At 44.9% G+C, this 26,800-nt stretch overlaps 7 protein-coding genes across 25 annotated transcripts in view; 3 read left to right on the top strand and 4 right to left on the bottom strand.

The window, feature by feature from the left end:
• The window catches only part of LOC117578656 (cAMP-dependent protein kinase type II regulatory subunit), a 29,282-nt gene extending 20,439 nt beyond the window's left edge, over positions 1-8,843 (bottom strand). For 2 of the 4 annotated variants that reach the window (XM_034264276.1, XM_034264277.1), the window contains exon 1: positions 6,559-6,983. The gene's annotated coding sequence lies outside the window, so the exon portion shown is untranslated. Of the gene's footprint in view, positions 1-6,558; positions 6,987-8,707 lie in introns of those variants that run through there. The other 2 variants (XM_034264275.1, XM_034264274.1) reach the window with 2 other exon arrangements.
• A 773-nt stretch (positions 8,844-9,616) lies between these two features.
• On the top strand, positions 9,617-11,811 carry LOC117588275 (FAD-dependent oxidoreductase domain-containing protein 1-like). 2 transcript variants are annotated; one of them, XM_034279453.1, is made up of 3 exons: positions 9,617-9,850; positions 9,906-9,914; positions 10,589-11,811. In XM_034279453.1, exons 1-3 carry the CDS (start codon positions 9,632-9,634, stop codon positions 11,687-11,689), a joined length of 1,329 nt encoding a protein of 442 aa, XP_034135344.1. In that variant the 5' UTR covers positions 9,617-9,631; the 3' UTR covers positions 11,690-11,811. The 2 variants fall into 2 exon arrangements, with proteins under 2 accessions (XP_034135344.1, XP_034135336.1); XM_034279445.1 differs by having other exon boundaries at positions 9,906-10,544; positions 11,219-11,811.
• Positions 11,812-12,062: 251 nt separating this feature from the next.
• Positions 12,063-26,800, top strand: part of LOC117586310 (palmitoyltransferase ZDHHC15B) — a 21,893-nt gene continuing 7,155 nt past the window's right edge. Inside the window, exons 1-8 of one of the 11 annotated variants that reach the window (XM_034276345.1) lie at positions 12,468-12,603; positions 12,668-12,789; positions 12,944-13,050; positions 13,117-13,363; positions 13,521-13,683; positions 13,743-13,872; positions 14,996-15,094; positions 15,199-15,242. In XM_034276345.1, coding sequence (XP_034132236.1) covers positions 12,468-12,603; positions 12,668-12,789; positions 12,944-13,050; positions 13,117-13,363; positions 13,521-13,683; positions 13,743-13,872; positions 14,996-15,094; positions 15,199-15,242 — 1,048 coding nt within the window. Of the gene's footprint in view, positions 12,604-12,667; positions 12,790-12,943; positions 13,051-13,116; positions 13,364-13,520; positions 13,684-13,742; positions 13,873-14,995; positions 16,066-16,560; positions 17,007-26,800 lie in introns of those variants that run through there. The other 10 variants (XM_034276335.1, XM_034276328.1, XM_034276285.1 and 7 more) reach the window with 10 other exon arrangements.
• On the bottom strand, positions 17,264-18,987 carry LOC117586307 (putative methyltransferase C9orf114). The gene is made up of 2 exons (XM_034276269.1): positions 18,174-18,987; positions 17,264-18,107 (listed from the first exon to the last, which is right to left on the bottom strand). The coding sequence occupies exons 1-2, from the start codon at positions 18,886-18,888 to the stop codon at positions 17,332-17,334; spliced, it is 1,491 nt and encodes a 496-aa protein (XP_034132160.1). The 5' UTR covers positions 18,889-18,987; the 3' UTR covers positions 17,264-17,331.
• LOC117586432 (activating signal cointegrator 1 complex subunit 1) lies at positions 19,212-20,606 on the top strand. The gene is made up of 4 exons (XM_034276472.1): positions 19,212-19,457; positions 19,508-19,604; positions 19,663-19,927; positions 19,983-20,606. Exons 1-4 carry the CDS (start codon positions 19,307-19,309, stop codon positions 20,532-20,534), a joined length of 1,065 nt encoding a protein of 354 aa, XP_034132363.1. The 5' UTR covers positions 19,212-19,306; the 3' UTR covers positions 20,535-20,606.
• Positions 21,214-26,800, bottom strand: part of LOC117586228 (lysophospholipid acyltransferase 1) — an 11,594-nt gene continuing 6,007 nt past the window's right edge. Inside the window, exons 2-7 of the mRNA XM_034276167.1 lie at positions 24,496-24,719; positions 24,265-24,433; positions 24,030-24,200; positions 23,490-23,837; positions 23,095-23,427; positions 21,214-23,020 (exon numbers count right to left, since the gene is read on the bottom strand). Coding sequence (XP_034132058.1) covers positions 22,157-23,020; positions 23,095-23,427; positions 23,490-23,837; positions 24,030-24,200; positions 24,265-24,433; positions 24,496-24,719 — 2,109 coding nt within the window. The 3' untranslated portion in view covers positions 21,214-22,156. The remainder of the gene's footprint in view (positions 23,021-23,094; positions 23,428-23,489; positions 23,838-24,029; positions 24,201-24,264; positions 24,434-24,495; positions 24,720-26,800) is intronic.
• The window catches only part of LOC117586360 (extensin-like), a 2,270-nt gene continuing 1,268 nt past the window's right edge, over positions 25,799-26,800 (bottom strand). For 4 of the 5 annotated variants that reach the window (XM_034276383.1, XM_034276400.1, XM_034276392.1 and 1 more), the window contains one exon: positions 25,799-26,800. In XM_034276383.1, the coding sequence (XP_034132274.1) occupies positions 25,898-26,800 (903 nt within the window). In that variant the 3' untranslated portion in view covers positions 25,799-25,897. The other variant, XM_034276416.1, reaches the window with a different exon arrangement.

Below are 26,800 nucleotides of genomic sequence, written 5' to 3'. Positions count from 1 at the left end.
ACTTATGTTTATTTATGGTTTGCATATGCTATGCATCTGTATCTGTATCTTTATTTGGGTGGAGAGGAGTGGAAAAGTTGCACACACATGCAAAAGCGCAACATGTAGCAGGGAGTATGGAATTGCCGGCGGCAGGAGACACAAACTTTTATACCCCTCTGGACCTCCTTCTACTCGGGAAAAATTAAATTTACTTGGCTCTTTCTGTGCTTTTTTCCAGATAAAATAAGGTTGCCTTTATGGCCGCATTACACGTGGCTGAATTTGACAACTTTTTTTGTTGTTCTTGGGGCAGCAAACCCAACATTAGCCCAACCTAGCCCCCAGAAACTTTTCATTGCGCAATGAAGGAGAAATAAAGAAGGAGAAAGGGAGATCTAGGTGTGAGAAATAGAAGGTTTTCCAATGACCCCATAACTTTAAGAGACTTTAAGACTCACTTTAACACACTTTCTGTCGCATGTCGCAACATTTTAAGCCGCTTGACAATGAATCAAAGTTCTTGAACCCTTCCTCAAAAAGGGACAAACCAACCGAAAAGAAAGACATGGCAGATAAAAAGTTGAGAAAAAAGTCACAGAGTGGCGTGTGTGGGTGTGGGTGTGGGTGCGGAAGTAGACACAACAATAGAAGGGAAATATATGTATAAACATACAAAGAGAAATAACGAATAAACTTAAGAATAAAATCTTAAACAAACAAGAGAAGAAAATGAATTTACTCACACAAAATAAAAGAGATAACAAAAAATAATAAACCAAAAGGCATACAAATAAAAGAAATAATACAAATATAATTTTCGGGACTAAACGATTCACAAAAGGATACACAGCAGAGATATGAGTATGAGTGTGTATGTCCATTCGATTAAATAATAAAAACAGATTTTGCATCTCTGATGAATAAATACGAGTAATTCGTAATTAAATCGCCTGCAACGCTGCTTGGGGCCGAGTCGAGAGCACACGATGCTGCCTCTCAAGCTGCCAAGGGAATCAAATTAAGTTTTGGGACCCAAAGACGAGTCGAGTCGAGTCGAGTCGTGCCGAAGAGGAGCCTTCAAGATGAAGAGCTCTCCAAACGAAATTTACTTAGCAAACTTGCCCCAGACAGACAACCCTTAAAATATCAATTAGGATGTAGGAGTAGATTGAGTTGTAGTCCATGTGTGTGGGCAGTGAGTGATAGACGGAAAAATTCCATAGAAAAGGTCACTCAGGATGGGTTTCCTTTTTACCACAGAGAAGAAAGAAACATTCTGCGAAATTCCGTTTGATATTTGTATATATTTCTGAGGAGTTTTTTGAGTGGGAAATTTGGCAAAATTTGAATTTTTGAGATAGCAATTTAAGGAAATGCATTTGTCAATGATTTTACCACAAAACAAACAAAGATTCATTGATCTCCCGGGTTCTCTGTTTATTATGGATCGAAAAATGTACGCAATCGATTAGCACGGCAGTTAGCAGAGTTCTGTGAATTTTGTATCGTTCCCACGAACCGCAAGCAGTTCAAGCAGTGCACGCAACACAACTGTACTATTTTGCCACATTTACCTCCCACACTACAAAAACAAACACAAAACGCTTTTTCGTAACAAATGAATTTCAATTCCTTTGGGAGAGACAAACTATAAGTTAACCTTATATGTACGTAGGTATGTAGCCAAGTGTAATTATATTCGTAACAAACGTTGACTCAAAATAGATTACACACTGGCTACGTGGGCTATTAGAAGTAATTTACTCTTATTATGGTGTGTCGGAGAGTGTGTTGTGTGTCTTTGCACCGTTTTAGTGTTCGTGTCCGTGTGTGTGGGCCGCTCTTTTGACCACACTTCTAATAAGACAAGGGTAAACAAAAGCAACAACTACAAGCGACAGGGGGACAGGCACCACCCACTACACCAGAGCCATTGCCATCACCATCGCCACCGTCTTCGCCATCGCCTGCGTTTGTGGCTCCAATTGACGTCACGCAGCTGATGCTTCTTGACTTTTGATGTTTGCCTGTGTGCCACACACACAACAAGCTGAGCCGCTGGGCCTTGGGCCAGGAGAGAGGCAACGCCAGGGGACAGAATTGTTAAATCGATTAAAGTCAAAGTTTTGTCAGCGCCATAAAGCGAGTGGAGTGGAGTGAATGTAAGTATGGTGAGTGCGTATGTGGAAGGAGACGACCACAGCAACCACCAGATAATGTTCCTTGGCCATCAGTCAGTCAATCATGGCACCCACATTCACTTCTCACTTGCACTCCATCTTTCCACTCAGACCCAAACCTAAAACACCTCCCAAAAATTGCCCGACTATAAAAGCAAAGTTTTGCAATCAACAAAAAGTTAAAAGTTGCCATCACACTAGAAAAGTTTTTCTAATTAGTGGAAGCCATTTCCACAGCCACGGGCACAGACGGTTGGATGTACACGGATGTACATTGGTATTGGGTCCGCAGGTGTCATCATTGACCGCACAGTCAGGTGGAACGGCGTCATCGAATCAGAACTAGAACTCATATACATAACGTATCATGCCTACATATACATATATCTACTATATATCGTGATAAGCCTAGACTTTAGATATAACCAAGTCAACAGGCAAATGCGTCAGTCTGCTTATCAGCCCCACTGGAGATTTAAGATTGAGACAGACCCTAGACGATAGAAGCGACTCACTGGGTCACTTTTAATAAATATCTCTGTCCTTTTTTATGCTGCTGACACACACAAAATATATACAATATGTATGCACAGATACATACATATGTACATGGCTATGTATATGTACATAAATCCAGCGCGTGGGCTGTGTTTTTTGTTCATTTTCCATCTGAGATGCAGAGAAATGCTGTGCATATTAAAATAAAAAAGACAAAGAAATTTACGAGTTTCGCACAAAGAAAAAGCCCAAAAAAAAATCACAATTTACGACTAATAAACTGAGTACAAATGGAAAAGAAAATGAAAATGGGAGCAGAATTATTCACTTTTGTCTGGCAAGCAACCCAGAGCCTGTCACCACAGCCACAGGCAACAGCCGCAACGTCACAGTGCCACACGGGTCTCAAGAGGTGACATCTCTTGGCATATTGACAGTCGACAGTCGACACACCACTCGACCAGAGACTGCCGCCCCCTAAAGGCAAACACAGAGCTGAATCAAATGGGATAAATAGCATGGCCTGATGGTATTGTAAGTTAATTGGCTTTGGTTCTCAAACATTATTGACTAGCGCCAGTGCAGCCCAGTCCTGTCCTGCTCGACACTTAATCTTTTTTCGATTCTCTGCCAACTAATAATAGTTCGCGCCCTCACGTGCCACTGGAGCTTATCGCGAGAGCCTCCAACTTTATCGTTTATTCAATATATATATGTACACAATATGTATGGAGGGCAGAAATAAAACTCAATCGAGATAAGTTTCCACACACAAAGATGAGAGTCGGCGCGAGAAAGAGAAAAAGAGAGAGACCAAATGGCAGGGCATAGGAAAAACTTTCATCGAGGGCATCAAAGCCAAATGCGGTTGCCCTTCCTAATTAGTTGGAAAGGATCTTAACCAAAAGCAGCAGCAGCAGCAGCAGCAGCAGCAGCAGAGCAGCGGCGCAGCATCAAAACAAACTAAAAGAAAACTTTCCAAGTTTGTTTGTAATCAAATGAGCTGGCAACTGGAGCTGGAAGCGTACTCTCTCCTGTAAACATGGCAAGTAAATCCCATTTGGCACACAAACGAAACAAGATTGGACCCAAAAGTTGACATTTGGCTTAGCATTTGAATTAATTTTAAGTACTAAATCCTATACAGCAGCGTAGATTTCGATGGGGATGCAAAGTTATCAAGAAAACTGAGGCTACCAGATGGTACAAAAAGTTGCCAATTGTATTAACTTGAACTTGATTTACACAGTATACTTGAACGTGTGTAGTTCCATGAGGTATACGTATGTACATCAGTGCGTTTGATAGGATAATTCAGTCATGTCTGCAATTTGCCCAGCAATTATCTGTTAATAATGTGCCTTGTTCTTGCGGCTGTCTGGTATCGATTTTTCCATGCTAATTGCCACAGCAATTTGGGGTTCTCTCAACTGCAGAAAAGTGGAATTATTGAAGAGCAGGAAAGAGCAAATCTGGACCTCCCCACTCGCCATGCAACACATACAATATATGTATATATAGACGATATATAGTATATTTGGGCGGGAGCTGAAGGAGACCATTGTTGGGGGGGGGTGGTTTTTCTTTTTTTTTATGGTTCGCCGAAGGTCGTTGCTTTTATTGGATGTACTCGCACGTACATACATACATACATATTCGTATATAAATTTTCAGCGTTTCTTTTCATTTTTCTTTTCCTCTTGGCCAAACAATTAAATTTTTCACTGTGTGAATATTTCTTTTCATTTCGTTCTCGCTTCAGGGGGAAAATTTGAAATGGGGAGAACAGGCGGAGCAGAGCAGAGCAGAGCAAAAATTATGATTATTTATTAAGGCCGAAATTTGTTGGCCACTTTGTGATGAAGAAAACGCCAAATTATGCGCAGTAACTTTTGGTCGGGGGGGGGAACAGAGAGTGTGACTCACTTTTGCAAATCAAAAATGTGCAAAATACGAATATTTACACATAATTTATCAACATCCGTCAAAAGTTTACTTGACGTCACGCGGCAGGGTATTATCTCCTGTCCCGTGTCTCCTGTCTAATTAGACTTAAAAGTTATGCAGAAGCAGCAGCAGGTAGCTAATTAATAATATTCACTTAAGTTTCATGATTGCATTGGACAGGTAGAAGCGTAGCCCCAAATTCCAGCCAAAATATTGTTGAAATGTGTTTTCTGTTTATTTTCGCGATTGATTCGTAATTCGGTTCTGTTCTATTTTTGGGGCTGATAAATTAATTGCGAATCAGAATGGGCAAAAAATATCTATTCGTTTTCAATTGTTATGGGCCGCAATAAAATAAAGGTAACGTCATAAAGAACCGTTTCATTTGCTTTCTTTCTGTTGATGTTTCCCTTTTTTTTATGATGGGCTTTTCACGTGCTCAACCGAACATTGGCTCACCCTTGTCAGCGGCAGGAAGATAGCTTCTGCTCCTGCGGCATCGAAAGCAACATAAAAGGGATACGAACGAAACGGAGCATGTGGCTCCTGTCAATATGAATGCCTTTAAGCCAACTCGTAGGAAAAGCTGGAACTTTTTCATTAGTTGCGACAGCTTACGAGGAGAGCAGACAGAAGGAAGCCAAACAAACTAAAATTGTGTTTTTATTTTTAGAGCACTTCCCATTGCATACAAATGGGCGGTCGCTGGGCAAATATTATTGATGAATTTTTATTTTAACAGCTTTTCCCATTGAACTACTGTCCATAATGGATTCCCAGCCCCAAGCCCCTAGCACACCCCCTGAAAATGAAAGGAAAATCAATCAATAAACGAAGAATTTAACCTTACAGCCGTCCAACATCGCTGGAAAATGGAGAAGGCCAGAAGCAGTAGCAAAAGTAAGCCGGGCCATAAGCTTAACAGGTCCAGGAAACGTGAGGACATGACAGGAATCTGCTGTCCTATGTAACAATGGAATGGGAGCAGGCTGGCACTCCCGGTCGCAATGTGGAGTGCTGTTGGATCGGGACCATGCGAGGCGGAGAGGTCGAGAGCGAGAGCGAGCAATAGGAATGGAATGACAAGCCTCGCCCCGGGCCATTGAATCGGATACGCATTGAAGTTAGACCTCCCCAGAAGTTACCCATTTCCCCTACCCCCACCCCTGCACTCACGCACTGACTTTGAATTGAATTTGGCTTAGAAATTGTATGTATTTCTGTTGATGGATTGCCATCCCTGGCATGACTGCCGTTGGACAATTGTCCGTCTGTTGTACAAGTTTTTCTGTTCGTGAAAATGCTAAATATATAAAAAATGGAATTAATTACAGTGAAAGTGCAAGGAATAGCCGAGGTCTTGAAGAGACCGTGTTGGAAATTGAACAAAATTGAAATAGAAAATATAGCTGGAACTCTGTTATACACAGCTTAAAATTGTATAAAAAAGTATGAAAGTATTTAACTGTTATACAAGGTAAAGTGACAGTCAATCCATCTGTCATTTGCTTTCTTCATAGAAACGCTATTGTTAAAATCCCCTCTCTTCTTTCAATTTGCTTTTGGAATTGTATTTCCTTGTTCCCCACAGAGCTGCTTTCCCCCACTTCTAACTACACCTTGCCATCTTGCACCTGAAGCACTATACATAAGCAGTCCACACAGTCTCTACAGTGAGCGCTGCTTTATTAAATTTGTGCTTGCTTTTTCATTTATATTTGTTTATCAACCAATGCTAACCCTTGAGCAATTGATAAGCGCGTAAAATATTTAATCGCGCACAGTGGAGAGAGATAGATAGAGAGGTTATGGGAGAGGGAGACAAACAAAGTGGAAAACGGTAACACACAGCAAACAGCAAGACAGAACAGAACCCCTCGTACCCACACCCCTCACCAACCTTCCCACGGAGTCCCACCACTCGAGTACCATGCGACGGGGCGGCACTCACCTGACTTTGTTGCTGGTTTCCCCTACGGAACGGTAACGGATTTTGATGGGCTGCTTGAAACGGCTTCGTTTGGGACTGCCACTTGCTGATGGATGCTCCTGTTGTTGTTGCTCTCTGCTCTTCTACTCTCCTCTGCTACTCGGCTGCTCCACTCTTGTGTCTCTTGTCTCTGGGCTTCCTCTCTTTGCGCTTGTAGCTGATTTTTTTGTGTATGGCTAAAACCAAATTTAATTTGTTACTCTCTCGTTGCGGTTGCCGTTCTTGTTTTTGTTGCTGTTGCAGTTGTTGTTGCTTCTGGATGGGTTGCTGTGGGTGTGGAAATGCTATTGCTGCGGTAATTCTGGCCGGGGATCACTGATTCGAGTTTCGAGAAATTGACTTTGATGTTTCAACAAAAAGCAACAACAACTGAAATTCGTTATTAGATTTGATTGAAAATGTCGTATTTGCTGGGATTTTAACGATTTTTTTCCCATCTACCGGTCTGTGTGTTATCGTGCTTGTATTGTTTTTGTTGTTTGGTGGCTTTTGCGGTTACATACACGTACACACATTCATACGTACAACGATGCTGGGGAGAAAAAAACGTAAAGAGACGAAACTCTGTAAATTTAAGTGCTCCCTTTGAGAGTGCTGTAATTAAGTTGAGTAGAGTGGTGCCCATGGAATGCTAAAGAATGATTTATGTGCAGTTACATACATTTTACCCCATACAATATTGTTCTCTCTCATTTGTTTATTTGAAATGAGTGCTCTGTTTTTTAACTTGTTCTGCCATATAATTGTTTAATTAATTATTTGACCAGTTGAGTGCGAAATAATTTTTCGCTTAAGTAAACATTTCGAGTATACACACGCAGATGTACAAATGTATTTCCCTCTCTGTGCAATTCGTTTTGTTATAGCTATTTTATGTATGGCGTGGTACGTGTGTATGTGCATAGGTGTGTGCTGTTTATTTGCACTTGCCATCTGTGAGTGCGTGTGTGTGTGATTTTGGCCCGACAACTCCTACACAGGCCAACAAAGACTTTGTTTTCGAGTTTCGGTATCAATTGCGGCGGCAATTGCCAATTCCAATAGTTGCCGCCCCTGACCCAATTTCGAAGTTGCAATTCAATACCGATAGCCATCGATAGCGGCAGTTTATAATAATCCAACACACACACACACTCACAAACACTCCTAATATGCACACAAATTTCACAAATCTGAGGTGAGGCATTACCGTTATTTGGTTTGTACGCACTGAGAATATTCTACTTCGCTCTCTGGGAATTCCTAACCGCACACCCACTCATCGCACACAACACACCATACACACACACTCACTACCGTTAATCTTTCAGTTTCAGTTTCAATTCATTCAATTACGCAAACAGCTAATTAATTAATTTACATTCACACACTGTACTGCTGAGTGAGGGTGTGCGTATGTGTGTACCAAATCTGATTAGAGGCCCCAATTCCAATCAGAGATCGTATAGATAAAGTATAGCTGGAGCAATGCAGTGCACGCCAATCCGAAATATGTATTGCCGTCGGCTTGCGCTCAAAACCGGCATTTGAATCATGTGCGCACGGGGCCAAGTCTCCCCCAGATCCCACCCCCTCTCTTCAGACGACCATTCACACTTTAGCTCGTCATCGGACAACAGGCTTGCGGGCTGGGGCCTGGCTAAGCGTGTTTATTGATTGTTCCCCTCACACCGAAACTGAGCCAGGGAAGCCCAACGGGCGGGCCTCCTCCTCGCCTCCCCAACCGAAAAAAAACCATGCCACCAACACCAAGCAACAACAGCAACAGCAACGGGGGAGCAGGCCAAAATGATAGGTAGATTTTTGTATGTATGTATATTATATGTTTCTTAGTTGGGGGTGGGTGGAGTCTGCCGACGACTGCCACTGCCACCTCCACCTACAGCACCAACCACCGCCCACCACCCATTCACTCCTCCTCGTGCATATCGGCCTCGTTTTTTATTACGCGCACGTAGTGTAACTTTTTTTGCCTGCTCTCACATTTTTACATACATTCACTTGCACAACCAGAGAGGGGCAGCGGCAACGGGGGGTAACGGAGCGTGGGCGAGGCTACAGTTAATTTTTCGACACAATTGGGTATTTGGTTGAGGTTTTCAGTAATTACTTTTTAATTTTTAAACGCACGCAGAACGCATAATCCGATGACCGTAGAATCGACGACGCCACAACGGTCCGCGCAAAGTATTATTGGGGGTTTTCTATTTGGAACTTTGGGGCGGCATGGCAGAGTCTGGTTGGGATTAGTGTGACCGCGGACATGCGGATAACATATACCGCACGGTCCTAAAAAATATATCGGAATATACCGTATCATTTTCGACATATACCGAAAATATACAGAATCCTAAATCGTATTCCTTGATTTTGATATTCCATCTAATATTGGCAGCTAGTTGCGACTCTCAGCACTAAAACTATAGTTTAATCCCATTGATGAATCAATTCTAAACAAGTGTAGCTTGCTTTCATAACTTCCTTTTGTTCGATTGTTTAAGCACGGGATGCGCTAAATTTTCTGTCGGCAGGCACTGGGAAGTTGGTGCCCAGTATGACCAAAGTGGGCAAGGTGCACGCTCTACGGGTACACTGTTTTGTGTTTGTTTACAAAATATCTGTTAGAAATTCAAATTTTGTATCATTTATCGCCAGATACCCATTCTACACATACTCATGAACCTTAACAAGCTGCCCGAGAGCGCACGAGCTGGTCCCTGTCCCTTGCTCAAATCAATGCATATAATTTATATTGACATTTATTACCATTCCTTTACCTAGCAACGATCACCCAGCCGCAAGTGCCAACAAAGGAAGATTCGAAGGAGCTCGTAAGATAAGCAAATCTTGTTTATTGTTGTAAAAAGATTGTACTTGTCTCTGCTCTTTCCTATTTACTCGGCACACACACACACAAATCACTTACAAAAAGCTGCCCACAAATCTAATCTGGGTGGATTCAATGCCGCTTATCAGCGCTAATTGAGATGCGGACACACACAGAGCTGGGCGCCACCATCGGTTAGTACGAAAAATGCTGCCAATAGGACGAGTTCTGCGATCGGGTGCCCTGCAGCAGTTACAGTTACGCTGTCAGAGCAGCAAGGCTCTAGGCGATGCTCTGCCCAACAGCTGTGATGTCCTGATCGTTGGCGGCGGCGGCATGGGAGCCTCTTCGGCATTCTGGCTCACTTCCAAGACACGGCAGCAGGGAAAGAAGCTCAATGTGCTGGTGGTGGAGCGCGATCATGCTGTGAGTAGAGAGTCACTGATCTTGACTGCTGACTGTCAACCATTCCCTTCTGCAGTACACGAAGGCATCGACTGTGCTGTCGGTGGGCGGAGTGCGGCAGCAGTTCTCACTGGCGGAAAACATACAAATGGGACTCTATGGCCACGACTTCATAGTAAATAGCCAAATGCATTTGGGCGATGTGGATCTTTGCTTCCAGCCTCACGGCTACCTGGTCATGGCCACCTCCAAGGGAGCCGAAATCCTCACACAGAACTCGAAGCTGCAGAACGAATTGGGTGCCCGCAACAAATTACTCGGCCCGGAGGCCCTGCGCAAGCAATTTCCCTGGCTCTCCACGGACCAAATTGAACTAGGCTGCTATGGCATTGAGAAGGAGGGATGGTTTGATCCCTGGGCCCTGCTGATGGGTTTCAAGAAGCAGGCGCGTTCCTTTGGCGCTCAGTTTGCCAACGGAGAAGTGATTGGCTTCGAGTGGGATGGCGCTGGGGCTTTGTCTGGAGCAGTGGTGGATGCTGGCGATGGCATTCAACGCACCGTGAAGTTCGACACCTGCGTACTGGCGGCAGGAGCTCACTCCGGTCAGCTGGCTAGCCTAGCAAATATTGGCAGCAGCCACGCGAAGGAGGCACTGCTGCGAGTACCTCTACCGGTGGAGCCACGAAAGCGATATGTCTATGTGTTCAGCACGCAGGGCGAGAATTGCCCGGGCTTGGCCACGCCACTGACCATANGAAGGCATCGACTGTGCTGTCGGTGGGCGGAGTGCGGCAGCAGTTCTCACTGGCGGAAAACATACAAATGGGACTCTATGGCCACGACTTCATAGTAAATAGCCAAATGCATTTGGGCGATGTGGATCTTTGCTTCCAGCCTCACGGCTACCTGGTCATGGCCACCTCCAAGGGAGCCGAAATCCTCACACAGAACTCGAAGCTGCAGAACGAATTGGGTGCCCGCAACAAATTACTCGGCCCGGAGGCCCTGCGCAAGCAATTTCCCTGGCTCTCCACGGACCAAATTGAACTAGGCTGCTATGGCATTGAGAAGGAGGGATGGTTTGATCCCTGGGCCCTGCTGATGGGTTTCAAGAAGCAGGCGCGTTCCTTTGGCGCTCAGTTTGCCAACGGAGAAGTGATTGGCTTCGAGTGGGATGGCGCTGGGGCTTTGTCTGGAGCAGTGGTGGATGCTGGCGATGGCATTCAACGCACCGTGAAGTTCGACACCTGCGTACTGGCGGCAGGAGCTCACTCCGGTCAGCTGGCTAGCCTAGCAAATATTGGCAGCAGCCACGCGAAGGAGGCACTGCTGCGAGTACCTCTACCGGTGGAGCCACGAAAGCGATATGTCTATGTGTTCAGCACGCAGGGCGAGAATTGCCCGGGCTTGGCCACGCCACTGACCATAGATCCCGATGGCACGTACTTCCGACGCGATGGCCTGGGCGGTAACTTCCTCTGCGGACGCAGTCCCTGTGACGAGGAGGAGCCCAACTGTGAGACCTTAGATGTGGATCATGGCTACTTTGACACCGATATCTGGCCCACCCTAGCAAACCGTGTGCCTTGCTTTGAGGCCGTCAAAGTGCAGAGCAGCTGGGCCGGCTACTACGAACACAATACGTTCGATGCCAATGGCATCATAGGCAGGCATCCACACTACAGCAACCTCCTCATAGCGGCTGGGTTCAGTGGCCATGGCATTCAACAGACGCCGGCGGTTGGACGAGCCATTTCTGAACAAATTTTGGAGGGCAGGTTCAGCACTCTGGACCTGTCGCGTCTGAGCTTTGATCGTATTGTCAAACAGCAGCCCATGTTTGAGGTTAATATAGTCTGACGACGCGAATATGTAGGAAATTCGCTTCAAATTTGAAATCAATTGTCCAAATCTCGCTTTCTGATGCGAATGCGAGAGAGCACAAATGATCAAGAATAAGATCTTGTTTCTTCCACTCTCAATTACATTTACATCAGCTGCCTGGGGTACGCATATCGCAAAGTCAAGTGAGATGTCATCACTGTCAGTTACAGCCACCGAAAAATATGATATCAAGCAAAATGCAATATATTTCACGATATTTTAATATAAATATGATTCATGCCACATCCCTAATTTCCCGCTTTTGCATTCGGAATATTTACGGTATATTTTGAAAATGAAAAGGTATATCTCAGACGGGTATATTTGATCGATAAATCCACGGTCACACTGTTCGCCACACAAAATTTTGCACACAAGCAGGCGACGAAGTTTTTTTTTAAATAATAACAAAATGCCATGGCGTTAAGCTAAGCCCAACACTTTCACTTGCCCGTCCATCTGGGGAAGAAAGCAATAGTGTGGTTCTTCAGCAGATATTCGTACATCCCTTCGTCCGATATCTATGAGTGTTTGTGTTTGTCCATTGCTTCCCAGTGAATCACTAAAAAAAAAAAGTTAATAGCAACACGCAGCGGAGATAAGAAAGAGTGCGCTTCCAATCGCTCCGCCCCCAACCCAACCACCGTGTAACCGCAGCGCCGCAAAAGAAGCAGCCCCACAAGTTGTCCCCACGCACGAAGACAACAGGGCCACCGAGGAATTGGCAGCCAAAGTATTTGGTTGCATCAATAGAATGGGCAACGACGATCTCCGGCGGAGAAAGACACCTTGCGGATTTTGCATGGCTGTGTTCAAGTGGATTCCGGTTGTATTCATAACCGCCGTCATTGCCTGGTCCTACTATGCCTACGTCGTGGAGCTCTGCATACGTGAGTAGTAGGCTCAATATGATTATTGCCATTGATTCATTAATTGGATTGGTTTCCCTTGCAGGCAATGCCGAGAACCTCGTGGGGATGATTTTCATGCTTTTCTTCTACCACATAGCTTTGATACTGTTTATGTGGTCCTACTGGAGAACCATAATGACATCGGTTGGCCGAGTGCCAGATCAAGTGAGTGTTGGTGGTGTTTGTGTGATTCACACGCTCTTATCGGCGGCAACCTACCGAAAACTGTTTGCGATAGTGCATGGGGGTGGGCACTCCAGGCTGGGTTTACCCCTTGCGAGAGTGTCGTACCGAAATTAATGTTTCTTATTGTTTCTAGTGGCGGATACCAGACGAGGAAGTGACTCGCCTATTCCGTGCGGATAACCCAGAGACACAGAAGCGCATTTTGAATAGCTTTGCCCGCAGCTTGCCAGTTACCAATCGGTGAGGAGTGGAAGTCTTCGAACTATCTTTGCAAACTAACAAACGATATCCATCTGTATTTTGTAGCACAATGAACGGCTCTGTCCGGTTTTGTGAAAAGTGTAAGATCATCAAGCCGGACAGGGCGCATCACTGCAGTGTGTGCAACAGCTGCGTGCTGAAGATGGATCATCACTGCCCTTGGGTGAACAATTGCGTCAACTTCTACAATTACAAGTTCTTTGTATTGTTTCTGGGCTACGCTCTCGTCTATTGCCTGTATGTTGCATTCACTACACTGCACGATTTCGTTCAGTTCTGGAAGGTAGGTGCCGTAAGTTTCGATCTTTTAGACTCTTTGTCGTATTATCCCTGCATGCATGCTTGCCATGCATCCTGCATGAAGAGCCCGTAGTTAATGAATGTATTTTTCCGTTTTACTGTATTGTCTGTACATATTGTACCTACCTTGTACTTACTGATAAAACAAGTACGAAAATAATGGTTACTCGGAACAGGGCCAGCTGAACGGCAGTGGCGTGGGCCGTTTCCACATCTTGTTCCTGTTCTTCATATCCATCATGTTTGCCATTAGCTTGGTGAGCCTGTTTGGCTATCACATCTACCTGGTTCTGGTTAATCGCACCACCTTGGGTGAGTATTACATCACGCGTTAAAATACTATATAATTGAGAATCCATTCATCTACACAGAATCTTTTCGAGCACCAGTATTCCGAGTCGGCGGTCCAGACAAGAACGGCTTCAATTTGGGCCGCTATGCCAACTTTTGTGAGGTGTTTGGGGACGACTGGCAGTACTGGCCTTTGCCCATCTTTACCAGGTATGTGGGCATCGCCGGTTTATTTACTAAGCACATCTAAGACCAGTCTCTGGCATTCTCACACTCTCATTTGCATTTTTAATATTACTAATACAAATACTGTGCTGCACCCGAAAAAGCAAAGCTTCTACTCTCTCTCTCTCTCGCTCTTTATTAGTTGTTGTTTTTGTGCGCTTTTGTTTTATTTGATTTATCTGATTTGGCAAATTAAAGGCATGCCCCACATCCAAGTCCCAAGTAGTTTACCCACCATTTGATACCCACGCCCCTATCCCACAATTGTGAATCTAAAACGTGTGTTCCATGTTCAATGTTCAAAAGCAACCAACCGGCAACAAACAAAACAAAAAACTTGTCTAACAAGAAATTTACACAAAATGTAGACTAAATAAAACGTTGTATGTCTCTTTTATATCTATAAATATTGAGAATAGAAAGCAACAATCGAATGTTGTCCAATCTCTTTTTGTAATTTAGTTGTAAGCAACATCCAAAATTATCATTTCGTTTATTCCCCGCCCCGTTGCTCTCTGGTTTGTGTTTGTGTAAATAACGAGATGTCCAGTGGCCAGTGGTCAGTGCTATAAATAGAGTTTAGTCCATTACTAAAAAATAATACAATTTAGATGCGAGTTCTCTTCTGAATAAGTAACTAATTTAAAATTTTCGCGCCTATTGCTCTTAACGCCTGATTGAAATTCCATTTACTGCTTGCGGGATTAGGCTTTGCAAGCAGTGCTCTAACACACTAGTTGTCTCTGTCTATCTAATTGTAAAACCCCGTTTGGTTGGTGGAATTTCAAGCAGTTGTCATGCATACAATTACCAAATGCTGAGCGCTCACAAAAGCTTACTAAAATAAAATCAGCCACATGCCTCACAAAAAATCAAATGAATTCTTCTCAACACACACACACACACACATCTGTGCAGATTTATAACAATATAATAAAACAACATCAGCAAACAATTACAACAACAACAACAAGTACAAGAGCTAAACTGTAAAAAACAAACGCTAAAATCAAAACAAAAACACATTTCTGTTTGCAACTTTCGTTTAACAAATTACCAAAACCTTTTGCTTATCCACAATTTATGGAAAACGACTTGTTCGAATCAGTCGCGGTGATGGCTTCAGCTATCCAACATCCACCGATCAAAGCGGCGAGGCGCCCACCGTCCAGCGATATGCTGCCATGGGCGACACGACAACCAGCAGGTTAGATGGCAATCCAACAGATAAGTTGATTGACGCTATTCCCCTCGACACCACAACCAATAACCATGATCAACCACCACCTCAACACCAACATCCACATCAAGTAAGAAGCCAGAACCTGGCGCAGCCGCAGTCGCAGCCGCAACAGGCGCGCCACCAGGCCCGTCCAAACTCGCTAAATCTGCAACCCGCACTGGAACTGCCATTGGCAAACGGCCAATCATCAAACTGCAGCACGGCACAAGTCCCGTCTAGTCCGATGGTCGTTGTCAATCTTGGCACCCTGCCAGAGGATGCCAAAGGCTCTGCGGTCATCATCGATATGGTGGGCGATCATAGTGGAGCTGCTGCTGGTGTTGCCGCACCCAAGGATGCCTGAACTAGATCCTGTAACTGTCGCTACGTAAAGCCCTTTTAGATACGTATCCCCATGTATGTTTGTTGTATATCTGTGTAAACTGCCAGAACTGTTGCACTTGTGGACCGTCATCGTTGCAGTTTGTTTTTTATTGAAATGTATGTAAATTACCACTAAGTTACCTCTCTCTTTACATATGTATGTGGGTAGACTCCATACTGGGGGACCATGCCGCCACACACAAGAAAACAAGTAAACGCCCCATAAACAAATAGACATCTAAGTAAACTTCTAAGCAATATGTACATATATTTACTATGTGTGAGAGCTCCACTTGTCGATGTTTTTAATGGAAATGTAATGGATGGCAATATAAAGTGTTAGTGTAGGGATGAGCGCGAGACCTGAAAGTAGGGCAAATGTTAAGGTAGTTCCTAGATAGGGCACCCAACCTCAACATTCACCTAATCGTGCCCATCTCTGGGTTGATCCCGATTAGAGTTAGTATTCCCCATTCATGTCACCCATGTAGATAGCCAGCCCATCTCCGTGACTTAACCAATGAGATTTCAGCAACTGAATCGAAACATGCACAACCCATAAAGAGAATTTTTATATACATATCTTCGATTAAGGCATTTCTTATTGCTTTTAATTAATGTAGTTCTAGTTGGTAACTCACTTATCGCAAGTTGATTTGGGTAGATTCTTTTTTTATACTTTTGATACGATGTTTTAGTTTATTATGCCATAATTTTTTACCTTTATATATGCGCTTTTATTGCATTTCTGTAAGAGGGATGAAACAAACTTGAGAGGTATGGAAAATATATTTTAAAGATCAACGAAGAATTGTTTTTAATTTGCCAAAAAAACAAAAAAGAAAATCTTCCTATTTCTCTCTCTATGATGGCTTTGCTTCTGTTGCACGGCACCAAGTCAATCCATCAATCAATCAAATACAACGCACACACACACACACACACACTACTACTAATCATGCTCGAATATATCCCCGACCCAACACATACATATTCATCACCCTTACAAAATTAAATGAATAAATTGTACCGAAAGCCTGCTCAAATATAATGCCAACATCTCTTAGCTTTGGCGATGGCATTAGCTATCCCATACGACACCTTGAGGACGACTCCGAGACCCTGTTGGGCTACCACAGCGACACACGCATCGAGATGGACGAGGACTTCCTGCCGGAGTCGCGTTTCCTGCACTCGATTCCATAGCCAATCATGACAAGCGACAATGTGGCCACGTATTATATTTAGTGATTTTGTTTTACGGATTTCCTTTTGTTGTGTAAATACGAGCAGTAATGGACAGAGGATTAACTAGGTCATAATCTTTAAGTTATCAAAGTGTGCATGATGATGAGGATGTTGGGTATGAGATGATGATGATTATGATGCCGATATGTATGGATGAATGTAACAATGTTAATGTTGGTAGGGTGGGAATAAGCACTAGCACTTGCTTGGACATTCGCGATGGAAATTTTTAGCTGTATTCAATTAGTGTTTAAGTAGACAGTTACTAGAACATATAACCTTTCGATCAAAAAGTATGTAGAGATGTCTGTCGGCATACAGCTCTAGTTATGCAACACAAAAACAAAGCACTGCAATATCCTGAACAGTATATAAATACACACGAGGCACGAGTACATGAAACACATACATATATATAAATGTATATCTAGAGAACATAATATGGTTAACAATTTAGTGGAAAAAAAACAATACAAATCAAATGAAACTTTAAGCTTTGAAGTCGATTCGAGTACGTGTGCATATGTTTCGGAGAGTAATAGCAATACGGTTCAATATATTTACAAAATATAAAATTTCCAAAATTAAACTCAATCAAAACGACTTAATTCATCGTCACTGTCGCTGGCGTTTGTTTTCCTGTTGCCAACTGTTGTGGGAACCACTTCAAAGTCATCCTCCATGGCGGTTTTTGTCGCTGACGGATCGCCAAACGGATTCGCTGACAGCCTTGCTGGCGCGGGAACAACTGGCTTTGGGATAGGAACAATTTTCCTTGGAGATGGAGTCGCTTCCTTTGGCGCAGGTTCCTCAGTCACCTCAGTTTCCTCTGGCGCTTCCTCTACGAGCTTGCGTTTCTTCTGCTTCTTGCTAATCAATACATCGCGTCCCATAAAAGTGCCTGTGTCCTCGCTGCGCGGCAGCAAGTCACTCAGATCGGTCTCCACATCGGCAAGTTCCGGTTGCAGCTTTTCCTGCAGGGCCGCCAGTGCAATCAGTAGCGCCTCCTCAGTGCGTATGGTGCGTGAGCCTTGACGGGGCAGTACATTCACATAATGGTCGAACAGCATTTCGGGATCATCCACAGTCAACTTATCGTCGTTGGCCAGCGCCTCTTCGAGACCTTGGAGACCGCCAAAGACGATGAGCAAGTGTTTGTATTGAACAGAACGGTTGGGTACCTCGTGGACGTTGGTGCCGCGATCAGAGGTACCAAGCGTTACATCGTAGCTGCTCTCGTATGGCGACTTGGTGAATATGTCCGACAAGGAATGGGCGATGCGCACCTGGTAGCCCCAGTAGACGCCTGTCTCCCGCCGCGGCTCATCCGGACTGACCAGAGTTCCACGCTGCTTTCTGCTTGTGTCTGTAAGGGGAGGGAGACCAACATTTTAGTGTCTTTTACCTAGTGATAACTGCAACTGAAACATACCGCTTGCTGGATCCATTTTGACAGTTACACGCACTCCTGGCTCAAGGGCCTTGTCGACGAGGACGTCGTTAAGGAGCCCCACGTTGGCGTAGCTCTGTCCGTCTTTGGCCTTCTTGTCGCTAATGACACCCTCGCGGTAGCGAAACTTGCTTTGCTGCCTCAGGTGATGTGGGGTGTCCAGAGGATTCAACAGGCCAGAGTACTTCAGGTCCTTGTGCAGAGGAAAGAAGTATTTTCGCAAGTACTGAGGACACTCTAGGTACTGCAGGATGCGGGCCAATTGCAGCGAGCTGCTGCGCACCGTGCCAGTCGCATTGCCCTCCGAGTCCTGCTCGTAGCTGCGCTTGGTCTCGCGTGCTGTCGCCAAGCCTACATCGTCAAAGACTATCACCTCGTTGACGCGAAATATGCAAGCGGCCCGAGCAATCTGGCCGGCAACATAGGCCCTCAGCTCTGCGGACTGGGCGTTCTCTAGAATGGAGCCCGGCACTGCTATGCTCAGAGTGGATGGATTGGGCCTGTTCTTCATTGTTTGTGCTGCACTTGCGGCAGCATCTGCCTTGGCTTCAGACTCCTTGGTCTGGTTCATCTGTTTGAGGAGCTTCTCCTGTTTCCTCTGTCGTTTCAGGGCCTTACGCTCTTCGTTTACTTTCTTCCACGACTTATGGGGTTCCGTGGGCTTGCCATTGCTCACGACTGTTGGGGCGGCTGGCATGACTTTAGTTTAGGTTTCTTTAAACAGCAGTAAAATTGTTAAAAACAAACCGTGCACGTGCAAAGTTACACCAGTGTTACCAGATACCAGAATGCGCTAATGCGCAGAATACACTTTCGGTCTTTTATATTGATCAAACGCATCGCTTGGTGGTTTATATTGTCAATTGTAAATGTTTAAGTGATTAACTGGTTTAAAAAATTTTTCAAATTTTTACTTGCCAGGAATTTTGTGGTTTTCATACTTTCCCCCACAATCGCGTCTAAAAAAACATCGACACAGTTCCCAAACCATCGATACTATATATTTTATCTTCGATGGTGTTGCAGCCCTGCCGCTTGTTGCTTTTCATCTCTCGTATTCTGGTTTCCCCTGCAATTTAGGGGACGTTTTGCCATTGGTACATTTTTCCAACAAGATGAGCCGCGAAGTACTCGATTATCCTATCAAACGCATGAGCCCGAACCGCCGCTATCGTGTGAACGTTGTACACGAAGATTTTGGCGGCGACAAGTGGAATGGCGGCAACAAACAAGGCCGCCCAGCAAACAAGGGCTATGAGGAGCCCGGTATGTGGCAATAGTAGAGTATTTGACTGCAGTACAATTCTCGTTCATAGATCTTTACGGCGAAGAAGACGACGAGGAAGACCCAGCCGTCGCCCAGATTGTAGAGAATGGTGCTGACGGCTATAAACTTTCATTCCATGTGTCAAAGTGAGTGTAACAGGCCCGCGCACATGTGCAATATCCATTCGAGCCACTCCTCTTGCAGATCATTCTATGGCGGACTGATTGGCCTCAAGGGTCAAACCAAACGTCGCATCGAGAAAGAAACACAATCGGAAATGTACATTCCACGGCAGCACGAGGAGTCGTCAAATGTGACGATCGTGGCCAGGGATCGCAGCCAGGTGTGTGCCGCCTTGCGCCAGATACGCAGCTTCGTTGGCTCCCTGCGCAGGAAGATGCGTCCAACCCATTTTCTGGCTGTTCCATTGAACTTTGGCGAAGTGCAGAATGGCTTTCTGGAGCTTAAGGTAACCAGGACGCTGGCACACCAGATCAGCCACTTATTGTGTATTCCCTTTGCAGAAAAGTATTTTGGAGGCCCAGTTTCCGGGTATCGGCGAGGAACTCTTCATTTCCGAGATCTGTATCCACATTACATTGGGCGTGTATGTGCTGCTGGATGAAAACGAGCGCAAGAAGGCGCTGGAGGAGCTCGAGTTCTGTCGCTCTATCCTGTCTGATCTCACAACTCCATTCGAGATTAAAGTCAAGGGTCTGGAGATCATGAACGATGATCCAAGCTCCTCGCGCATTTTGTACGGCTGTGTTGAGGCTCCTGAGCTGCAGAAGTTCGCCGACCGATGCCTCGCCCATTTCCAAACCACTGGATTTGCCGCCACGGATAACAACAAACGCGATTCCATCAAGCTGCACATGACCGTGCTAAACAATCGCTATAGCAAGAAGGCCAACAGTGCAGCCAAGACTCCGAACAGCTTCGATGTCCGCGAGCTACTGAAACAATTTGGGGACTTTGACTTTGGAACTGCCCAATGCAGCGCCGTTCACTTGTGCGCTCTAAATTCGAGTGGAGCTGACAGTTTCTACAAGATTAGTGGCAGTCTTAAATTCTAAAAAGTTTATCTGTCAAGCCTAATCAACTTCATATTCATTTATATTCAATAAATATAAGAACAGAAAAACGTACACATATATAATTTATTTATTGAATATTTGTTTTCAATTTTTTGTCAAATTAGCATTGTATATTTGCTTATGGACTGCATTTGTTTTACTCCGTGTATAGTGTTTTGGGCTCTGAAAGTCTGTGCATTTCAGGGCTTTCGCTTGGCATTAACAAATTTGGTGCCAAACGAAAGAATTGTGCACTGCAATTTATTCTATTGAAAGTTGGTTTTTCTGTTGCTGTTTCGCTTTCTTTTCATTTGTTTTATAATAAATATAAAAATATATATATATTTACTCGTTTATGTGTGAGGATTTGAATTAACAAAAATATGTAATGGGTAAAACAAGATAATAGGTTATATAGGGGTGTGTTGTGTCCTTAAAAGCTACAGAGTAGGAAGTCATAGACAAGTGGAGGAAATGGGCCTAACTCTAAAGAGGACCAGGTGGCATGAAAGGAGAGCTATACGAGTATTTAGATAGATAGATATAGCGAAAGATACCCCCTTCAACACACACAAATTCGCACACTTGTAAAAAATTAATCAAATTGAGTGTAAAAAAACGACATTTTGTCTTAATTACTAACATTAACTACGTACAATTTGTGTTTGTTCTGGTTTTGTCGCCTTGGCTTAGTACTTTTTGTTTTTTTGTCAATATATCTTCAGTCTAAAGTTAAGTTTTGGTTGACTTTCTCTTGTGTGTATGTTGCAGCTGTAAGAGGATTTCATTGGTTCTTCGGGCGGGATTTTCACTACAGTAATAATGATTTTAGAAAATTGTTTTAGTGGCTGGTACATAGACTATATGGAAAACACGCAAACATATATGCTTTAGTAGTAGATATTTCCGATTTCTGCACAGTACAGAAATTTCTATATGGAAGATTTCTTATTTAAACGACCGAGTTGCACAGTGCGTCCCAAAAGCAGCATCAGACAGTTTGATAGAGCCTGATAGTGTATAGCTAAACGCTTCTAGTCAAATTCAGTCAGTTGTCGAATATCCTATGAAATTGAAGCTAGGCTCTCAAAGAGATTTAATTACAAAGACGATTTTGGGGTATATGCGATATGTGTACAACTGTGTGCACGCTTTGAAACGCACTGTAGGCCGCTCCGTAACATGCAGATAGTTTTAACAACAATTAGACTTTTGTCACACACTTAGATACATAAATATTCTCAACATATGCAGTAGGATTTCTTTTGTTTCTTGCCAGATTCGCATGCATGTATATAGCGTTTACTTATTTATTAAAAAAGTTACTTTACTTCAAACAATTCTTATTAATTTTAATTCAATCAAAGATCTAGAATGAAAACCACAGAAACCATAAAAATGTAATCTGTTCGTGGCTTATCTGTTTCTGTGTTTACATTTCAGTGTATTTTGTGTGTGTGTGTTGTGTGCGAAGTGTTTGAAAAAAATCAATCAGGTCTATCCATGGTCCTACTTCATTCGCATTCCCTGCCGTGGCACTCATCTCGTACGTCCTCGTCCTTGTCATCATTGTTATTGGTGTTGTTGATCTCTTTCTCTAGAATTGCTCGCGCTCGCTGATACTATTTTGCATGACCATTACTGAGCACCGCTGGGAGCACGTTGGCCTGCTGTACCACCGCATTGATCACTTCAATCTCCTTCTTGAGGAAGGCGGCGCTGTTCTCCTCAGCTGCATGATCGGCGCTACCTCCACCAGGTGCTTCGGCGCGTTGTCCGTTCTCATGAACAGAGGATGTGTTGCGCTTGCGGAGTCCCACAGAAGCTACAGCCGCATCCAGTGGCGCTGTGATGGTACTGCCACTCGGCAATTTCAATTTGGGAAACTCGATGTCACGCATTAGATCGTTCTTGAACTCTACAATGCCGCTGACGGTGTCGGTTACAGTCTTATCAATAAATTCTTCAATGTTTTTGGTCTCCGCCTCGAACTTCTCCTTCAATTTGGTGGACAACTGATCCATTTCGCACTGGTCGTGTGGCACGCTAATGGCGTCGCGGGCGTTGGTCGGTGGCGGCTTTGGACTCTTCGGTTGCGGCTGCTGCTGCGGCTGCTTCTGTTGCTGCTGTGGATGATTCAAGGGCTGTGGGCGTGGTTGGAGTATTACATTGTGCTGTTGCTCTTTCTGCTGTTGTTGCTGTTGCTCTATGAAAAGCTGCTGTGGTGTGTTGTCTTTACATTTAGCCTGCTTATCCTCGTCCTCATCCTCGTTGAGATCATTGCTGCCTGCCAGTGCCGCAGTGGCCGCCAGGGGCACCCGGGTCGGTGAGGAGTCCCTGACTCTGGCGCTGGTCGCCAGATATTCGCCACTCTTGGACGAGCGTGCGCTCCTTTCGCCGCGTATAAATTGGGGTAAAATAAATATGGTCACTATTGAAATAAAGTGAAGGCACAAATAAAATCTCAGGTACAATTTGATGCTGCCCTGTAAATACAAATCGAAAGAGAACATTTGGTTTAAGGATCATCTCCGTATCTGCTAGAGTCGAGAATACTCACCATAAATTCAAGCAGAACGAATGGGAATGTGGCATAGCCCATCACAATGCGTGTGATTAGACAGGTGAGAATGTCGTAGAACATTCGTGTGAGCTGTGTGCTCTGGAAGCGATGACGGAAGAGTCTGCGTCCCATACGGGCGGCGGTAACCGTCACGGCTCCGGTGGCAAAGGTCAGATAGTAGCCCGGATAGAAGCCATGCCATACGGCACTCAATGCAAAGGTGAGCAGTGTGCCATACCGCTTTGGCACACGCTCATAGACGAGGGTGCGAAGCCAGCGATTTGTGCCGCAATTCCAATTGTTGATGGCATCGCGCATGTTCGTCGAAAACTGACAATGGGGATAAAGATTATATACAGGATAAAGATCGAAAACAGTAAAGATTTGCCTACCTCAAACGACAAGACATTGATGTTGGATATTAGATCCCATTTGGCATTGCCGTCCTTGTCGTAGCCGGCAAAGCCGAGGCCAGCGTTATTGCATATCGCATCGGCCAGCAGCCATGCGTGATAATACTTGAAGCGTATGCAGGTGGTTGCCATCATGGCATACCAGTATTTATAGGCCATGCTGGTGTTCTCCAAGAAGTCGTCGTCCTTCATATTCTTCACTGGATATAGTTTCACGAACTTCATGAATATGAAGGCGCACACGAGACTGCCAATCACTTTGCGTATCACGGTTTTCGTTGGCGATGGCTCCAGGACCAGCTCCGTTTTGCCATTGTCCAGTGAGCCCTGCAATGGACAAAGGAAATGAATCACTAATGACTCTGCCAGGCAAAAGGATGAGCAGGATTCCCCACACAGATGGAAGGGGCAGTAGGCAGTGGGTAGGAAAGCCAATTTATGGCAACTAATGAAATCACTGCAGCTTCCATTAGTGGCGACTGCTGCAGACGCTGTGACCTGACCAGATAATGCACTTACGTTGCTGGCTGGACGCTTCAGCAGATTGTAGCCCTCTACGAACTCAATGTAGTCCTTGTAAAATACCAGTGGACCGGCCAGGATGCTTTGGAAATGCCACACATACGAGAAGTACTCCAATGCCGATGGCATTTTGCGAATGGCGTGATACTGCTGTGCCTTTGTCAGGTCCTATTAGGAGGAGACAAAATTGGTTTAAGTTGTTTAAAATTTCTGGCAAAGTTGATTTACTCACCTCCTCCTCCCGCACGAAACCGTCGTGTATGCTGAAGGCCAGGCTGGTAACCTTTTGTGTGATGATCATTAGTGGCCCGGTAATGTCCAGAGCATAGGATCCATAGTCGTAGAGTTGTCGCATCAGGTGCACGCACAGCAAATAGCTCATGGCCACCAGCAAGACCGCTCTGCAATCTCAGTAAATTAGCGAGAGTTCAAATCAATCAGCGATTCTATGCCTATTCGTTACCTCTGCACAATGCGCGGATCTTGGGTGCGTATGACTATGTAACAGATTGCCGGTAGACCGGCAATGTGTATGGCCTGCTGGCCAAAGCAAAAATAGCCAAAGGCCAGCCCCATCGACAGCGCGAATGTGTGGCGCAGCTTGCTGGACACCTTGGACGGATGCAGCAGCGAGCGGAAGAGCGAGGCCAGGAAGAGGGCTGATATTTGGCATATTAAAAAGTTTACCTGCAATGCAAAAGAGAAATGTTTTGTTATAAGTTGAGTGAATTAAAGTTTAGGCGTACAGGTTACCCTTGGGAGAACGCCTTTTCTGGCGGGAGTCTCCCACTTAAATTCAATAGAGAATACGTCAATTTACACGTATGTATGTACCTAGGGAAATTAAACCAAGTGAGATAATCGTAACCAGTTATCTGTTTTGGAGGTGCCCCCGTGCAATACGATACCCCAACCAGACCACATGCGGTGTGCACGTGCCTTTTCTGATATGCAATTGGCATCAGAGAACAGCAACGAATGCAACATTTGTCGTCCAATGCTCTTGATCATGATTAAGAATCCACACAATCACGAACACGCTTTGTGATCAATGTTCGATTGATGCATTGGTGATCCCTCTTGGCCTTGGCATGAGTGGGTTGGCTTTCATTTCAATGTTAATTCTACATGAATTTCGTTCCCGGCGATGCCCTTTGCCAGCTGCCAGCTGACATTGAGAAACGAGAGCACCGCAGGCAGCAGCGACCATTCAAATAGATATTTATTTATGATCTTTTTTTTTTGCCTCTCACGCTCGTGCCCGCCAATGCATAAACAATAATTGGGGTGGGGTGAGGTGACAGGCCCTGCTGAATTGGGTTCCGTAACAGGGTCGCTGGAAGCACATGACATAAAGGCTATAATTGATATCAATTGCTTGCCACTCGCTCAACTTGATTTTGAGCGCGTTTGAAACGCATTTTGCTTTGTTCCTGATAAGGTCCGATAAGGAGAGGTCCACCAGCCTCAGAACAACAGAGAACGAACCTCAGGACCCCTGGCGATTCATTGACAATTCACAAGCCCGAAGGCCAAGCGGATGCCGCGATTACCACTGTGCCTTATCAGGAGGGACAATGTTGTGCCTACACAACTCTGAATTATATTAATAGTTGTACGTAAACATATGAAATATATACACTTTGACTGTAATCAGCTCCTACATTTGCCGCAAGTTTTAATTACAGATTTTAAGTTAAGGGTCATCAAATCTTGGAGTCAATGACTTCAAACTGTAATACATTTGTAATACAAATGCTGGTCAAATGTTTGATTAGATTGCTATTTATTGAGTGGATTACTGTTGGTTAGGATACACGTTGATATACATGTTGCAAGTATCATATCCGCTGATCCTTTCGTCTTCAGTTGCGCTTGGCGGGACAATTCAGCACCAGGCTGCGACGGCGGCACTTTCCTTCCTCCAGGTCGAACCACTGTCCGGCTCTGCACTTGTGCAGCACTCGGTGTCCGCTGCGGCACTCGTAGTAGCGGCGGCAGTGCTTCTCGTCCTGCAGATAGCTGCCGTCAGCTCTTCCGCTGCACTCGGCGTCTCCAGTTGTGGTGACGCTGGAGCCGGAGAAGAGATCCAACAGAGGCTTGGGAATGAGCTTCTCGATCAGGCTGGCAGGTGTTATGGGAGACGTTTCACAGGGTGTTGTTGTTGTTGTGGAACATGTTGTTGTTGTTGTAGTACACGGTGGTGTTGTTGTACACGGTGGTGGCGGAGGTGTTCTTGTACAAGGTGGTGGAGTCGTTGTAGTTGTGGTACAGGGCGGAGGTGTTGGCGTACACGGTGGTGGAGTTGTTCGTGTACACGGTGGAGGCGTTGTTGTTGTGGTGCATGGTGGCTCTGGTGTTGGTGTGCACGGTGGCGGAGGTTTTGGGGTACAAGGTGGTGGAGTCGTTGTTGTTGTTGTGGTACATGGTGGCTCAGGCGTTGGTGTACACGGTGGTGGAGGTGGTGGTGGCGGAGGTGTTGGAGTACAAGGTGGTGGAGTCGTTGTTGTTGTGGTACATGGTGGCTCAGGTGTTGGTGTACACGGTGGCGGAGGTGTTGGAGTACAAGGTGGTGGAGTCGTTGTTGTTGTTGTGGTACATGGTGGCTCAGGCGTTGGTGTACAAGGTGGTGGAGTCGTTGTTGTTGTGGTACATGGTGGCTCAGGCGTTGGTGTACAAGGTGGTGGAGTCGTTGTTGTTGTTGTGGTACATGGTGGCTGAGGCGTTGGTGTACAAGGTGGTGGAGTCGTTGTTGTTGTTGTGGTACA

The sequence above is a fragment of the Drosophila guanche genome, unplaced genomic scaffold, assembly GCF_900245975.1.
Source record: "Drosophila guanche unplaced genomic scaffold, DGUA_6, whole genome shotgun sequence".
Lineage (NCBI taxonomy): Eukaryota > Metazoa > Arthropoda > Insecta > Diptera > Drosophilidae > Drosophila > Drosophila guanche.
This window is presented reverse-complemented; position numbering and strand designations above follow the sequence as displayed.

What these genes read in the sequence shown, in the direction of transcription:
- LOC117586432 (XM_034276472.1), top strand. Translation starts at nt 19,307, where the DNA reads ATGAGCCGCGAAGTACTCGATTATCCTATCAAACGCATGAGCCCGAAC. An exon ending in CTTTCATTCCATGTGTCAAA is followed by an intron (nt 19,605 to 19,662) that starts GTGAGTGTAACA and finishes CTCCTCTTGCAG; the next exon opens with ATCATTCTATGGCGGACTGA. An exon ending in ATGGCTTTCTGGAGCTTAAG is followed by an intron (nt 19,928 to 19,982) that starts GTAACCAGGACG and finishes TTCCCTTTGCAG; the next exon opens with AAAAGTATTTTGGAGGCCCA.
- LOC117586307 (XM_034276269.1), bottom strand. Translation starts at nt 18,888, where the DNA reads ATGCCAGCCGCCCCAACAGTCGTGAGCAATGGCAAGCCCACGGAACCC. An exon ending in CAAAATGGATCCAGCAAGCG is followed by an intron (nt 18,108 to 18,173) that starts GTATGTTTCAGT and finishes CTCCCCTTACAG; the next exon opens with ACACAAGCAGAAAGCAGCGT.
- LOC117588275 (XM_034279453.1), top strand. Translation starts at nt 9,632, where the DNA reads ATGCTGCCAATAGGACGAGTTCTGCGATCGGGTGCCCTGCAGCAGTTA.